Source organism: Doryrhamphus excisus, linkage group LG1, assembly GCF_037039965.1.
Source record: "Doryrhamphus excisus strain RoL-2023G ecotype Guam linkage group LG1, RoL_Dexc_Guam_v1.1, whole genome shotgun sequence".
Lineage (NCBI taxonomy): Eukaryota > Metazoa > Chordata > Actinopteri > Syngnathiformes > Syngnathidae > Doryrhamphus > Doryrhamphus excisus.
Window position 1 is genome coordinate 11,163,059 of NC_136357.1, and position 16,163 is coordinate 11,179,221.

Genomic DNA, 16,163 nt, shown 5'->3' on the forward strand with positions numbered 1-16,163 from the left:
CTTTCCCATTTATTTCCTACGTGTTACAAGTTGATTGACATTTTAATAATTCAAGAATGACAAAATGCCGTTTTTTTTGCTGGTATACAAAAAAATCACACTAGAAGTATATATTTATTTATATTAGTACAAAAAGTAGTATAAGAGATCTACAAACTCTATTAACTTTAGTATTCCACATTCCTTATGTTAATCTTTAGCAACATTTTCTGACCTTAAATGGACAGCTTAAAATAAAGTTTTTTCAAGTTTTTGTGTGCTAAAAATAAAATCTATTACATATATTTACTTTATTTGTGTATGTAGCTCTCTTTATTATAGTGCAACAAGATGTTTTAATTTCCCCAAAAGTGTTTTTATGCCTACACACTAAAACAAATTAGTTAATTAGCTTAATAAATAAGAGTTGTTTCATAAAATGTATTTGAGCTTTATTTGGAAAAAAAATAAAGTGCCTTTTTATATGCAATACAAAAAATGAGAAGAAAATGATGTATGATACAAAAAATACATTTTCTTTTGTACACAGGCAGCTGAATTTACAAAACAATTGTACATAAAGAGCTTTGTTTTTAGTTACAATACATGTCACATTTCAAAGAACTGACTATAGTGGTTCATTTGGAGAGAGCACACTAGATTTCACAGAGCGTTTCTAACTTGTTTTACCAGCATGTTTTATACTAAATTAGCTCTGTCACGTCTTTTTTTAATTTATTTTTGTTATGTAATTGGCCTTTCTGATGCTATTAACACCACCACAGCTGCCTTTTTTTATTTTCTGGAAAATAACAGTCAAAGCAGGAAATCGTCTGTGCGATTGATTAGACCCACACACAGACAGTTTTGCAGTGCGATTCGTACCAAAATTAATACTATGCTTATCTGTGTTTGACATATTCAAATCACCCGGTGGTTGTTTACTACACAACAGAGATTTGAGTCGCCTGATGTACGTTGAAGCCACAAAACAAGAAAAACCACAATGGTGACAATATTAAACCACTGAGTTACCTGGTTAGTTTCACAATCTCAAGAGGCACCTCTTGATTATATAGTCTCTCACAAGGCATTCTCCATGTCCCCAAAGACAGATACTCGATGCCTGCCTTGCAACAAAACACTAAGGCTTCTCAAAATCTTGTGCATAAATCTCTTCGCATCTCTGTATCAATTTAAAAAAATTCCTGTGCCCAATTTGATGACTGATTTGAGAGAATTAATTAGTAAAATACATGACCTTTATGTATATAAGAATATAAGTTATTGCTTTGATGGGTTGAAGACCATTTAAGCAACAAGCAGGGAGTTTCCATTCATAAAAAAAAACAACATTCAAACTAGATGAAGGATATAAAACATGTATTATTTCCCTTTGTGAACATGAAAAAGAGACACATTTGGCCACAAAATATTAATATCCAGACTCGGGCTTAGATCAAGAATTGCTATAATGGACTCTTTTTGTGATAATTAAAATATAATGAATGTGCTTATTTGCAGTGCTATTGATCCTCAAGTGATAGCGTCTTTGTGCTTACTCGTATGGTTTATATTATATTCACTTCATATGAAGTGCTTTTGCATAGACTGCCTATCTTGATACCTGAAACAGGTTTTTATTCCCTTCATTGCATGTATAGTGAAAGAGGATTCTTGGTGTCTTTATATGTTATACAGTGTATTTTTTTTTTATACTTTGTTTCTCTGGATTTTTATTCATTTCTTATTCTTTTGCCTTTGATGTTTGTTGTTAAATAGTGTGCTGTGAGTTGACCTTGCTACAGTACAGTAGATAGTGCATAGCCTCAGTGATGGGTTGGCTGTTATTGGCTGACAGACTGACAAAACAACCCCAATGAAAAGTATCAACTAGGAGTACGGACATATTTTACTACATCTCTTCAAAGTGTTAGTATTAAGGACGGACTGCAGGGTAAATATTACAAAAGTCTAACTGTGCTCTCTTTATCTGCTCTGCTCTTGTTTACATCAAAAACAAGGGTAGTGGAAATAAGCCAAGATGGCGCCAAGCCAGTCAGATCTATTCTTGATGCCACTCATGACATTCATTCATTCATTTTCTACTGCTTATCCTCACGAGGGTCGCAGAGGGTGCTGGAGCCTATCCCAGCTGTCTTCAGGGCGAGAGGCGGGGTACACCCTGGACTGATTGCCAGCCAAACACAGGGCACATATAGACAACCATTCACACTCACATTCATACCTATGGACAATTTGGAGTCACCAATTAACCTAGCATGTTTTTGGAATGTGGGAGGAAACCGGAGGAGAACATGCAAACTCCACACAGAGATGGCCGAGGGTGGAATTGAACCCTGGTCTCCTAGCTGTGAGGTCTGCGCGCTAACCACTCGACCGCCGTGCCGCCCCCACTCATGACATGAGATGATGAAAATATTTCCAAAAACGGATCTGGGGTCGACTTTTATCAGGGCTGTCTTATATTCAGATGAATATGGTATATATTATGAGCATTTGTGGGTTTTTTTAGAAATGTATTGCGGGGCCTGAATGGTATACTATATGGTTCCCTGCCCCCCATTATGTCATGGGAACTACTTTAGCACAGTGCAAACTTGGCCTTTTGCAAGCACAACTTACATTCTGTTTTTGAGCAATATTGTGAAAGCACCAAAAGTTTGAAGGCGGTCAGTGCGCTGTGAATGCATCAAAAGAAATGTTCATGAACCACAGGAACAGCACAGATGAGGACAAAGTGCAAAAGTTATGTGATGAAATCCAGCCCCCCCCGCCCCCCCCAACCTAACCATCTCCGAGGAGTCTTTCAGCAGGTGCACTGTCACTCATATTCATTTAAAAGGTGTCCCTCCTGGTGAATCTTTACACCACTGAGTCTTTTATCTCCGATCCCAGTCTAACTCGAGGCCGTGGGCTGGTAGAAGAGATCTCCACTCGACTATCCTGTAAGTTCTGAGGCCTCTTCTCTGCCTCTGAGAAGCTCTTGCTGTTGTCAGGAGACGAGTACTCGTGGGACGGTGTGCCGCAGATGTAGTTGTCGTGAAGTGTTTGGTAGCCCTTGTGATCCGCCACCGAGGTGGCCACCGCGTTGCCGTTGAGCGGCAAGTTCTCAGCGGGCTTCACCACCATTCTGGGCTTCTTCTGTTGTATGTTGGGGCACTCGCCCTCTTTGAGCATGGACTTCATGTGGTCGCGGTGCCTGTACACCACAAACAGGGAAAAGACCAGCAAAGAGAACGCCAAAAGGGCGCACACTACGATTAGCTCGTTCCAGTAGGTCTTGGTATTGATCTGCGGGGAGCGAGCCTCGCCGGGAAGGATGACAAACTCGTCCTGTGACATGGCCGGTGCCCGTGTGCGGCCCATCTGAGTGGTGCTCTCGTGCTTGGCCTCGCCCCTCACGCAGTAGTTTGCCAGTAGCTGTCGGAAACCTTCCTCCACAGACCAGCACTCGTAGGTCTCCTGTTGGGCAGCCTGAGCAAACACCACCAGCCCCCCCTCTGGACTGGGGTAATGGAAGTGACCCGAACTCTCACTGAACACCCACGCTCTGTCAGCCAGATTGGAGCGCAGCACACACGGCAACACTTGGAAGGTGTTGGAGGGAATAATGATCACCTGACATGATGACGTTCCTGCGGGGAGATGAACATGACTCATGCTGCATGTCACCATACTCATCTTTGATTGACAGCCAGAAAGGTCACGTATGGGATCTTATTCAGCTGTACCATTACATGAATTACCACACTACGAAACATACATAACTGGAATGGACTATTCTGGATTAAAAACAAATATTCATAGATACCCACTACCTGTACATTTATGATTTTGTTATGATAATTACCAAGTCCAGTGCGGAGGTTATGTTTTGCCGACATTTATCTGTTTGTTTGTGTTCAAACTGAATTGCAAAGTTCTGAATGGATTTGGAGGAAATTTTCAGGAATTGTCGGAAATGGGATATGGAAGTACAGATTAAAAGTTTGGGGTGATCCCAATCACTGCCTGGATCCAGCATTTTTATTCAACGATTCTTTATTATTGCAAGAAATTACCATTTTCAGAATTTGTGTTATGTTCTTAACATGTTACACTGCCGGAATCAGGACATTTGGGAGTAGGTTGGAATTTATTTTTTGGGAAGGTTTGTGTAACCATGGTGACGCTATTAACAAAAACATTCAAAAATGAGACACTAGATTAGGTACACCTGTTATTATTTTAATTTACAAACTTTTCACAGCCTTGTAGCTCAGCCATACGGTCACGTAGAAACGTGATTAATGGCTTTGGCTAGATAAACTTCTCAACTCTAATGCTAGAGCCTGGCCACTTTCACGACTTGATGCTATATTGCTAGGTGCTAGCATCCTAATTGCTCGGATGTTAGCATTTAAGCTAATGTACGCATGTCTAATGGCAAATACACACATGGCATTATGCAGGGAGGTTATAGGACAGCTTTGGCACGTTGGGTACTTGAGGCTCTCTTGCTTGGTGCTAGCATGATAACTGTTAGCATGTTAACATTTTAGCTAATTTACTCATGTCTAAAGGCAAATACACACATGGCATGATGTCGGGACACTATGGGACTGCCTTAACACTTTTGGGACTTTGTGCTTTCTTGCTAGATGCTACCATGATAACTGTTAGCATGTTATTATTTTGATGTTTGTATGCCTATCTAAATGAAAATACACACATGGGATGATGTGTGGACACTATGGAACTGCCTTGGCACTTTTGCCACTTAGTGCTATCTTGCTAGGTGTCACCATGCTAACTGTTAGCATGTTGGAATTTTGGTTATTTTACTCCTGTTTAAAGGCCTACATCTACATGGCATGATATAGGAATGCTTTCACTGCACTTTTGGTGCTAGCATGGTATCTGTTAGCATGTTAACATTTGAGCTGTATTCCTCACATCTAAAGGCTAATACAGACATGGCATGATGCAGGGATATTGTAGGATCGCCTTGACGCTTTCGCTATATAGTGCCATCTCGCTAGATGCTAGCATGCTAACAGTTAGCATGTTTGCTTTTTTCCCCCTAAATTCCTCATGTAATGTATGCACGGCATTGCTCGGCGGCATGGCACAGCAGACACCGGGCCGGAGCTTCACAGCACAGGTTGCATGCCCATCTCAAAGTTTTCAGTAATATCTCAAAAAAACACTTTTGCCACTTTCACGTGTCATTCCCAACTAAACGATAGCCACTTGATAAAAAATAAACACCTAAACTCCACTTTTAAGAATGAATTGACTTCATCATTGGATTTTTGATGCTTGTATATCAATCATTAGACTGTGCAGTTGTACCTACAGAAGTAACCAATGACTATACTTACGTGTGTGTGCAGATTTAGCAAAACGTGCACTAGCCACTGTCTTGGTGCAAATAGCTGCCGCGTCTGCATTATCCACATCCTGCTGCAACACACTGCAAAGATACACATTCTTCTTATTACAAATTACCATCGAAATGTCTGCCTTGAAGGCCAAAATATCCCCAAAAAAACAGACGACTACATACTTGCTTGGTGGAGCCTGTCTGACATCAACACACTGCCTGCCATTCCAGGCGCAGTAAGGGTCCCTGGAGAGGATGCACTCCCCGCAGCTCTGGTAATTAGTGCAGTTAGCTACCGGGACCTCCACCAGTTCAGAGAAAGTGGAAACATAGAGCAGACCCTGAGGAAGAGAAGAAAGTGTGAGAAAGAGTGCAATACATTTAGTCATTGTCAGTGGTGTGCATAAACGAGTTCAAAAGAGTGTGTTCATTGAACACGCTCTTTTGTCCAACAATGTATTTGTAAATAAAGAACTTGAACATGAACTCATTCAGATTATGTGATCATCACCAGCGCCACTGTTTAGGTCCAGTTATTACCTGACGAAACAATTCCTAAAGGGAACCTATTATGCTCTTTTTCGGCACTTTGGATTGAATTGTGGACTCCGATAGATCACCTACATACAATAACCCACACAGAAAGCTTTCTAGATCTTCCTGATTCTGCAGTATTTTAATTGACTTCCTGCTTCCAACCCAAACGGTCTGTTTAATTTACAGTCAATGCATTTAGTACGCTTGTTATGGCTCTCCACAATGAGAGAGCTCTGCAAAAGTGCCTTACCCTTTCAGAGTCTAGTTCTATGTGCTGCACTGGCTGGGAGTCACGGAAGAGCACCATCTCCTCGATAATGTGCATCTTGTTCTTCACGCTTATGGCTTTATGGAGTTTGCCATCATCTAGAAAAAAGACACAGGTTGACCATAACAAGCCATAACATAAGGCGAATTCAAACACCATAAAAGTAGTACAATTTGGAGTGTTAGCATTATTATCTCTGTGAAGCCAGAGTTGTAGATACAGTTCTACAGTTCTACAAAAGGCCACCTCACTATGAAATAGTGTTTCTGTTCAAGGTTTCTCTGTTGTGTGTCCTTAAAGGAGTGATTCCCAACCACTAAGCCGAGGCACATTAGTGATGTGTTGTTCCACGGAAAATTGTCCAATTTCACTTAATTGGTCAGAAAATGTCTGCACAGCAACCGAGTGGTTAGCGCGCAGGCCTCACAGTTAGGAGACCCAAGTTCAAATCCACCCTCGGCTATCTCTATGTGGAGTTTGCAGGTTAATTGGTGACTCCAAATTGTCCATAGGTATGAATGTGGGTGTGAATGGTTGTTTGTCTATATGTGCCCTGTGATTGGCTGGCGACCAGTCCAGGGTGTACCCCGTCTCTCGTTCAAAGACAGCTGGGATAGGCTCCAGCACCCCTGCGACTCTCATGAGAATAAGCGGTAGAAAATGAATGAATGGTCAGAAAATGCTACAAATAATGTGTGTTTGGTCATCTATCATTGTCAGCCACGTATAGTGACAGGCAAAACACAGAAATGCTCTTCTCCTAGATGGCAAAAGGCATATAATTAACATGTTTATCCTCCTGTTGCCATGGTCTATATGAGATTTTTCTAATGTAAAATATGTGTCTTAGTGCAATAGAGATTGGGAAACACGGCTTTAAAAAAAAGTATAATAAGTTTACCGGTGCCAATGAAGAGCACATGGTAGGCTTTGTGCACCGCCTGCACTTGATGCACAGCAATCTGCCTGTAGCGAACGTGGCGTTTGAGCAACAGAGGCTGGCTGCGGAGTACGCTGTCCATGAGGAAGTGATCTTTGACAAAATTCAACACCTTGTCTGGCATGTGTAGTGATGACGAGATGTGCTGGCTACGGGCTCCATTCGTGATACACTGCAAAGGTGACACAAAATCAGATTTAGGAAATGACGCAAATCAGAAAAAAACAAACTTTACAAACTAACAAAAACATCCTAAAACTATTGGTGTGATGTGTGGTGCCTGCATGTTTGTCTTGGCAGGACGGGACTCACCGCTCCAGGTCGAGGTTCAGGGACGGGATGGTTATAAGTGTACCACTGTTGGGTTTCTCTGTTGACTTCACGGTAACGGCCGCTGAAGGCCTTTTCCACTTGCTCCATGGTAAAGGAACACACAGCAGAGCTTCCTGAAGCACCATTATACCTTAAAATTACATTAAAAACAACCAAGTTGAACACATTCAATAACAAAGATGTAGTTATACATTTTTATAAACCCTAACGCCAGATCCAACGTCTTTTACGTATTTTGCGTAAAAAACTATAGGAAAACAAATATTTGTGCCCAGGTGAAAGTTATGCTTGAAATGTATCTTTAAAAAAAAAGTTTGTTTTGTTCCTTTTCTAGTTTGCAACTATAATGATATTTTCTTGTAACTGACCAGCCACGGATGCACTTTATATCTATGTATACAGTATTTGTATATTTTATGAATATGTGTCACTATCACATATTAAGTATTATCAACTTAGTGAGAATGAGAAGTGTTTTTTATGGAAAAAATATTGTCCAACAAATATATATATATATATATATATATATATATATATATATATATATATATATATATAATTTATTTTATTTTTTTTTAACAAAAATGAGATGCTGAAACGCAAATGTGGGGATTATCCACCCTACATGGTTGTACATGGCAGGGAAAATTGTAAATTGCAGTAATCTCAAAAATTTATCAGAAATTAAAAAGTACTGGTAATATGTACCGTATTTTCCACACTATAAGGCATACATAAAAGCCTTAATACGTACAGTATGTATGCTTAATGTCCGCCATGCCTGCAGGGCTGCAAAATAAAATTTCACCCTTCTCTCCGCTACTATGAAAAACTAAGTGAAGCAAATCAATTCAGAGCTTTCCATCATTTGAGGAGCTTGCCAGCTAAAATCTACTTTATCAAAGATCTTAATATATTTGATTTTATTTCTACATTTTAATGAAAATATTACAAAAAACATATTTTCATTTATTATTATTATTATTTAATTAGCATTTATTTATATATTATTTTTCATATTTTATTATTATACATATTTCTATATTTGTATTTTGTCTTTTTTGCTTAATACCATTTTCACTTATTATATTTTATTGAGATCATATATTGGAGCCATTGTCTTTCTGCGAATGTTATTGTTACTTCTTCCCAAAGCAGCTACCCAATCCAATATGCATATGTTACATGCATGAACATTCTTCAACATAGTGTCAATAATAGTCATGCATTTCAAAGGAAAAGGATAAATATCCTCACCACTGAGAGGTGAAGACACCATAAAACACAGTGTTCTTCCAGTCCCCCGGGCTGGGTGTCAACACAAACATGTCCTGGATGATGTTAAACGGGAAGCCGTCATCAGGCAGTGAGCACAAAAGCTGAGCTTTGAGAAAGGTGGTCCACTTTTTCTGCAGGACCCGTTCTCCTCCCAAGTCTCCCTGCAACAAGAAGCTCATTTAAATTAAATAAAGATGGATTGGTTGGAGCTGTGTCACATCTGACCAGTAGAGTGTGCAAGAATGCAACATTGAAGTGCACAGGTGCCAATGACATGTTGGAACAGGCTGGGACAGACATTAAATAATAACAATGTGAGCTGCATACTGTACATTAAATACGATGTGTATACACGCTCAAGATGATGAAAAGGCAGTTTGAATAGATGTTGTTGGAGCGGGTAAAAAAGAAAAGAAGTCAAAGTGCAGTGCCCTGCCCATATCACAACTACACCCTGCAGGAGAAAATTGGAGGAAAGAAAAATAAAATACTGGCTTGGATTAAAAACACTCTTTTGTTTTTTGAAATCAACAAGGCAAGGAAGCAAAGCTGCCTATCAATTGACAACATTGATAATAGTGTGTTTTTGGTGCAGTAGACAAGCATACAAAGACCGCCTTTGCCTGTATATTAGTGGTACAAGACTCTCCTAGTCTTGGTCTGGAGGTTCATTCATTCATTCATTTTCTACCGCTTTTCCTCACGAGGGTGCTGGAGCCTATCCCAGCTGTCTTCGGGCAAGAGGCGGGGTACACCCTCGACTGGTCGCCAGCCAATCACAGGGCACATATAGACAAACAACCATTCACACTCGCATTCATACCTATGGACAATTTGGAGTCTACCAATTAACCTAGCATGTTTTTGGAATGTGGGAGGAAACCGGTAAAACTTAAAAAAGATACTTGGTACGCACTTTGATAAGATTTGCTTGGCGTTCACACTGTGTTCTTGTTGTGGGAGCAAATAAAAGTAAAGAACATATGTACTTGGGCAGTTTCTATGATATACTGTGTGACGCAACTCAAATATTCCAAATCAAAATGGCATTTCCTGGGATGAATACTTACACTGAATACTTACACTTCTACATGTGAATGCTACACCGGCCAAAGTGTTAAAATGGCAGAAGACACCATGAAGGAATGATGTGAAGAAAAAGAGGAATATGCTTTAAAAGTATAATTAATGTTAATTGGCGACTCCAAATTGTCCATAGGTATGAATGTGAATGTGAATGGTTGTTTGTCTATATGTGCCCTGTGATTGGCTGATGACCAGTCCAGGGTGTACCCCGCCTCTTACCCGAAGACAGCTGGGATAGGCTCCAGCACGCCCGCGACCCTCGTGAGGATAAGCAGTAGAAAATGAATGAATGAATATTTGCATTATGTCACAAAAGCTGCCGGTCAAATCTCTACTGCACTTTACTGTATAGAGTTTGTGAATGAAAAAAATACCAGTGTGTACACTAAGCACTATAAATTTATAAAATCACAAGTATGAATGTATAATGGCCAATAAGTAATAAGTAAGTTCTGTACCTTTAATGTAATATATGTCCTATTCTGGCATTTTGCACAATACGTAAAAGTAATGCATGTTTTTTCCCTCATATACTAAATGTTGGATTAAATCAAGTCGTTCTGTGCGACAAGAAAGAAATACGAAATAGTGGGTTTTTCTTAAAAAGCGTCAGTAGGGACCACTTCAGGATTTCTTAATTATAAGAAATGGCAGCGCTCTGGGAGTTGAAATGACATATGACCCTAAGGGAGCCTTATTGTAACAATTCTTCTAGCAAAGAAGCATTATACAATATTTCCCCTTGACTTCCTAATAGCACTTTTTATAATCCCTCTTTTTTTTAAATAAAGTGGTATTTAAATACGAAAGCAACACTATCCCTTCCATCAAGAGGCTGTTAAAAACTAATGCATATACATACATACATAATGAGGTGGTAAGGGAATGTATTTGGTAACAAATAATTCAAGAACAGGCTCTTGCAAGATTGACATTTCTCAAAGATTATGTATAGTATGTAATATACAGGAGCTTTTGCATGAATAATTACACTAAATACACAGTAGCGGCTGTCAAGTAGGAGTTGCTGAGATGGGAAAAACAAACAATTCTCTCTCCCTGTCTTTATTTTGACCCTTTGTCTTTGAGGATCACTGACCTTGCACACGCGAGCAATGCGTGACACGATGGTGTTGTCAAAGAAATCAAACTCCTTTCCCGCCTCACTGAAGAAGAAGTAAATCTTATTATCATCACCCACAGGGTTGCCCTTGGGCAGGCTTTCCTGGATGTAAGCGGAACCCACAAAGGCCGGGTCTGGAAGAGAATGATACATTCATACATACAACATTATAGATTTACTGTAATGTACGTACTTCAGGTTTAACAAGAAGGTTATTTCTGATAAAAATCTATCTTTAGAATTGTATGAATTTTCATTTTAAACATTTAAAAACAGGAAGTGATTATCATTAATTGCTGATGCAGGTAGGAATGAATAAGCTCTGCTTCTTCTGACTCCTTTTCAGTTACGCAATAATATCATGTGACTATGTTAAGTTGTACCTTGAAGCCAGTTGAGTGAATTTTCCGTTTTTAGAGCAGTTCCTTGGCTGAGACTCTTATAAATGATTGGTTCATTCCCCTGGAAATTGCTGACTGTCCCAGCATACAGCTCTCCATCTGCAGCACAACACATCAACATAAACACGCCCATCTCAACTGAAGTATCAAAATAAACTACATTTTACTGACTGATTTTACTGACCAGCCATGATGGCGGTGGACTTGTACTCAGGGTTAAAGGGGCAACGGCTCCGTCCATCCTCTGTGACAATCTCGCCAGAGTTGCTTCTGACGAGGGAGAAGTTGGCAGTGTTCTAGAAAATAAAATAACTCTTTTGGTCTTTGGTCCATATTCAGTCCTGCACATTTCACCATCCATTTCAATATATTTTATTAAGGGACAATACTATGGAAATTACATGAATACATGTCAGAATTCATAGTCCCCTCAATGAACCGCCGCTACCCATGTGGCGCCACACCTGCAGCTATTTTGACAATAATGGCTGTGTGTACATTTTTTCTATATGCATACTGCTAACAAGCTGTACACTGACTACTCCAAAAGTACATCCAGGTTGTATTATTGTCCCCTTAAAAGATATACTGTAATCAAAATGTTTGATGAAATGTGATCTACTGTATGTTACTATTATGTAACTATGTTACTATACTATACTGTTACTACATTATGTTACTATACTGTTATCTTTATGCATTAACCATTTTATTCCACAAGGGATACAGTACAGCCATTCGTCTTTTATTGTGGTTAATTGGTTCCAGACATGACCGCAATAGGTGAATTTCTGTGAAGTAGGGTTCAATTAATTCACTAAAATTCATAATTTTCATAGTTCATTCATTCATTAATTTTTTGCTTTTTTGCATTTGCGTTTTGCTTATCCTCACAAAGGTTGCGGGGGTGCTGGAGCCTATCCCAGCTCTCTTTGGGCGAGAGACGGGGTACACCCTGGACTGGTCGCCAGCCAATCACAGGGAACATATAGACAAACAACCTTTCACACTCACATTCATACCTATGGACAATTTGGAGTCGTCAATTAACCTAGCATGTTTTTGGAACGTGGGAAGAAGTCCCTGAAGAAAACCCACACATGCGTGGGGTGAATATGCAAACTCCACACAAAGATGCCTGAGGGTGGAATTGAGCTCGGGTCTCCTTGCTGTGAGGCCTGCGTGCGAAACCGCTCGGCCGCCGTGCAGCCCATTTTCATAGTTAGACCATAGAAAAATGTCTTACCGCAATTTTTTTTACCACTTTCACATGGAACGGGAGGAGAACTTTTTTTCACTCTATCATGTCGAACATGCCATGGCTGATTCTATGTCGCGTGAAGATAATGTAAAACTGTATGACGTCATGTCTCATCCATGTACCATTACTGACACCTAGTTACCAGAATACTACATACTACTTGTCTTTCAATATTTTCTTACAAATAATAGGCCATAATAAACCACAAAACAGCGATAAATTAAAAAAAATGATTTAACTTTTGAAAAAAAGAGTGATGGAACTGCAATGTAGCGAGGGATGACTGTACACGTGGGCTACATACCTACCACGCACCGCAGCTCATGAGAGTCAATCAACACTTACGATGTAAGCACAGATGGGGCTGAAGGCGTAGGTTCCACACACGTAAAGGTGAGTGCTGTTCACTCTCAGTAAGATCTTGATGTAGTTGAAGCAATCAGTCTGTAGCGCACACATAGGGAAGACTAAATGAGTTCACATAAAAAACAATAAAACGTATGCTACTAAAAACACATCAAATGCCTCCAACTCCCAATAATGACAGATATCAATTTAATGATGCATGAAATGGTTGGATTCTAACAAATTCAATTACAATCCAAGCCATTTCAATCAGCATCCCTTAATGCTAGTAGTGTACATAAAGCAATGCTTCTTGGTCCAGTCAAGTTAACAAAAACAGCATTATCGCAAAGCCTAATGTGTATATTCAGTACGAGGAACATTATAAAGGATAAAGGATGCAATATATATTGTGGTTAAATGTAAAGTTAGAAGTTGACAGGAAATTTTGTGCTAAATTATGTCAAGTGTTTGACTTTACAAAGACCACCAGTTGACTCACTTGCAGGTCTTTTCCTTTAAAACTGCATTCGTCTCGCTTCCTGTCTGGAGTTTTCCATGTGAGCTGGAAAGAGCACAGTAATATAAGACAAGTGTGATTTAAAAAGGTTTGGAGACACCACAAGGCCCCAGGGAACATATTTAGGAGTGAAATATTGCAGGAATTTTCTATGGAAATAAACTCAAATTCTACCTGTCTGTCTACAAAAGAAGTTTGAAAAACATAATCTGGGATATACTGTATTCTGTGTATATATATATATATATATATATATATATATATATATATATATGTACAGTATTGTATTGTATCATTTTGTATCAAGGGCCATCACCACCCTGAACTCAGACATACAACGTGCCCGGTCATTAGCATAATGCAAATGTGCAATATTTCCATCACTGCCTCTGTTACTACCTCAAACATATTTATTTATTTCACAACCCAATACAATACACTCATATGTGACTTTTACTCATCTGTATACACCAGTCATTATTTGCACTAAGACTCATTTATCATTGCACTAAAATTAATATATCTGCAATATGTCTGCTCCTGCATATGCTCCTGTGCGTATATTTTGTATATCTTGTATATATCTGGTTAAATTGTCTTTTTTACTCTACTTTTTGTATACTTTTTTTTTAACTTGACCACTGCACTGAAAGGAGAAGCTCTCCAATCTTGTTGTACATCTTGTATAATGACAATAAAGGCCATTCCATTCCATTAACTGTATTAGAGTTGAACATGTCAAAAATAAATCAGCAAATCATCCCATCCATTTTCTATGCTGAAGACTTCACTGCTTATGGGGGTGTCATAAAACTTCATGTCAAAAAATCTGAACTATGCCTTTAATTTCCATATAAATTGTCCAATTTGTATTTTTGTATACTTCCTTCTCTAAACTTTCAATGGAAACTTCCTACAAATGACAATAATTTCATTGAATTACTGTGTCACAGTGTTTTCTTACATTTCTGTGCAGTGTCATTTCGCTGATGTCTGACAGGTTGAGCGCGAACAGAAGTTCTCGAGCGCCAATGTACAGCTTGTTATCTTCTTTACTAAGCAGCAGAGATGTGAAGTTGAAGACCCCTCTGACTGAGAAACTTCTGGATGCCCTCTCGTCTGCATCTGTGGAGACAGAGGAAGAGGAGAACAGATCAGGGATGGCACAGTAATAATAAAAACCCCATGGGATGAACTAGAACAGATATTATGAACCTCACAAATATTATTTTCATGATAACTGTGATGGCCAAGTGTCTCGCTATTTTTATCCCTATGCCACTTTACACCTAAAATGACCCTGAAGACAACAACAAACACGTATTTCTATCACAATGGGTGTCTGGCTTTACTCCAAAGCACATTAGTGCCTCCTGACTGCAGCCAGGGGTTAAATCGCCAACTCCCCCTAATCACTGCTTTAAAAGCTCATGTGTTTGAGATTTCAAACAGCCTGAAGGCCTTTTTATTTGCCTGCCAGCTTCAACAATCTGCCTTAATTGCAAGCCAGCACAAACACAGGCAGTGAAAAACCGTAGAGGTGACACAGGACCATTGCTTTGAGCATGTTGATAAATGTATAAGGTAACTGGTGAAAGAAAGACCAAGAGGTCTTTATGCCTTTTGTGTATGGAATGTGTATGGGGTGGTACCAGGAAGTATGCGGTTTAAACAGGGATACAAAGAAAATGCATGGTTTAAGAGAGGAGAACAGAATAAAATACCTTCCAATTCCAATACGTGAGCCAGCTTTTTTTTTCTATAATTAGGCCGCCTCTAAATCAATTTTGACAAATTTGGCAGATTTATACTGCATCAAAACAAAATACACAGTTGGAAATAATTACAGTAGTACAATTACAACATGCTGTTATTATTAAATCAAACAGATTCCAATATTACCTGCAGTAAAGGTCACATAACATCTAACAACTCACTCGCTCACTACATAAGGGAAAGTGATTTCCTCTCAACGTGAGGAGCAATATGTTACTAGAAGTCCATCGTCGTAGCAACAGGGGCCTCATTTAAATTTTTCCTTATTTGTGCATGAAACCTCAAGAGGTTAATCTTTGCACACTGTACACCGCTAGGACTCTGCTCTTCTCTTGCCCTTTGTATTGAGTTGTGGACTCCTATAGAGCAGCTAAACAACATAACAGCACAGAAAGCTTTCTTGATCTTCCATAATCTGCACCTAATCCAGTTGTATTTCTTTGGATTTTGTGCTTCTTGTGAAAACGGTCTGTTTGAATTTATTTCACCCACGGCCCGCCTCCAGGCACACCCACTCCACTGTGGTTTGTCACACTCCCGAGTACCGTTGATAAACGGTATAGGAATTGATAATAAAGTGTGATTTATCTTTTTAAAATGACCGCTTTTAACATACAGCCATATGTGTTGGATCCTGAATCCTATGCGGAAGTAGAGACTGGACAGTCAGAAGTTTCTAAAAAAAAAAAAAGAGGTTACTTGTAGACGTCTCTCATTGGTAAGTAGCTTTAGCATTTTATGGTTAGGTCATTACATGCTTTTTAAACACTAATAATGTTTGAAAAACTTTGGTAGTAAATGGTACTATTTGCATCCCCACTCCCTGCATGCACACTCTATAATGCTACACCGACAACCGCTTTTGTTCCATGACGAACACAAAATAAACACAGTTAGGACACTGACAAAGTAACGTTGGAAAGGCAT

At 39.2% G+C, this 16,163-nt stretch overlaps 1 protein-coding gene across 1 annotated transcript in view; it reads right to left on the reverse strand.

Annotated features, from left to right (window-relative positions):
- Nucleotides 1-1,684: 1,684 nt before the first annotated feature.
- sema4ba (sema domain, immunoglobulin domain (Ig), transmembrane domain (TM) and short cytoplasmic domain, (semaphorin) 4Ba) overlaps nt 1,685-16,163 on the reverse strand; it is a 46,908-nt gene continuing 32,429 nt past the window's right edge. The window contains exons 3-15 of the mRNA XM_058074617.2: nt 14,425-14,585; nt 13,443-13,505; nt 12,941-13,039; nt 11,519-11,630; nt 11,317-11,433; nt 10,910-11,067; nt 8,704-8,885; nt 7,426-7,576; nt 7,075-7,285; nt 6,156-6,271; nt 5,552-5,709; nt 5,367-5,458; nt 1,685-3,638 (exon numbers count right to left, since the gene is read on the reverse strand). Coding sequence (XP_057930600.2) covers nt 2,866-3,638; nt 5,367-5,458; nt 5,552-5,709; nt 6,156-6,271; nt 7,075-7,285; nt 7,426-7,576; nt 8,704-8,885; nt 10,910-11,067; nt 11,317-11,433; nt 11,519-11,630; nt 12,941-13,039; nt 13,443-13,505; nt 14,425-14,585 — 2,393 coding nt within the window. The 3' untranslated portion in view covers nt 1,685-2,865. The remainder of the gene's footprint in view (nt 3,639-5,366; nt 5,459-5,551; nt 5,710-6,155; nt 6,272-7,074; nt 7,286-7,425; nt 7,577-8,703; nt 8,886-10,909; nt 11,068-11,316; nt 11,434-11,518; nt 11,631-12,940; nt 13,040-13,442; nt 13,506-14,424; nt 14,586-16,163) is intronic.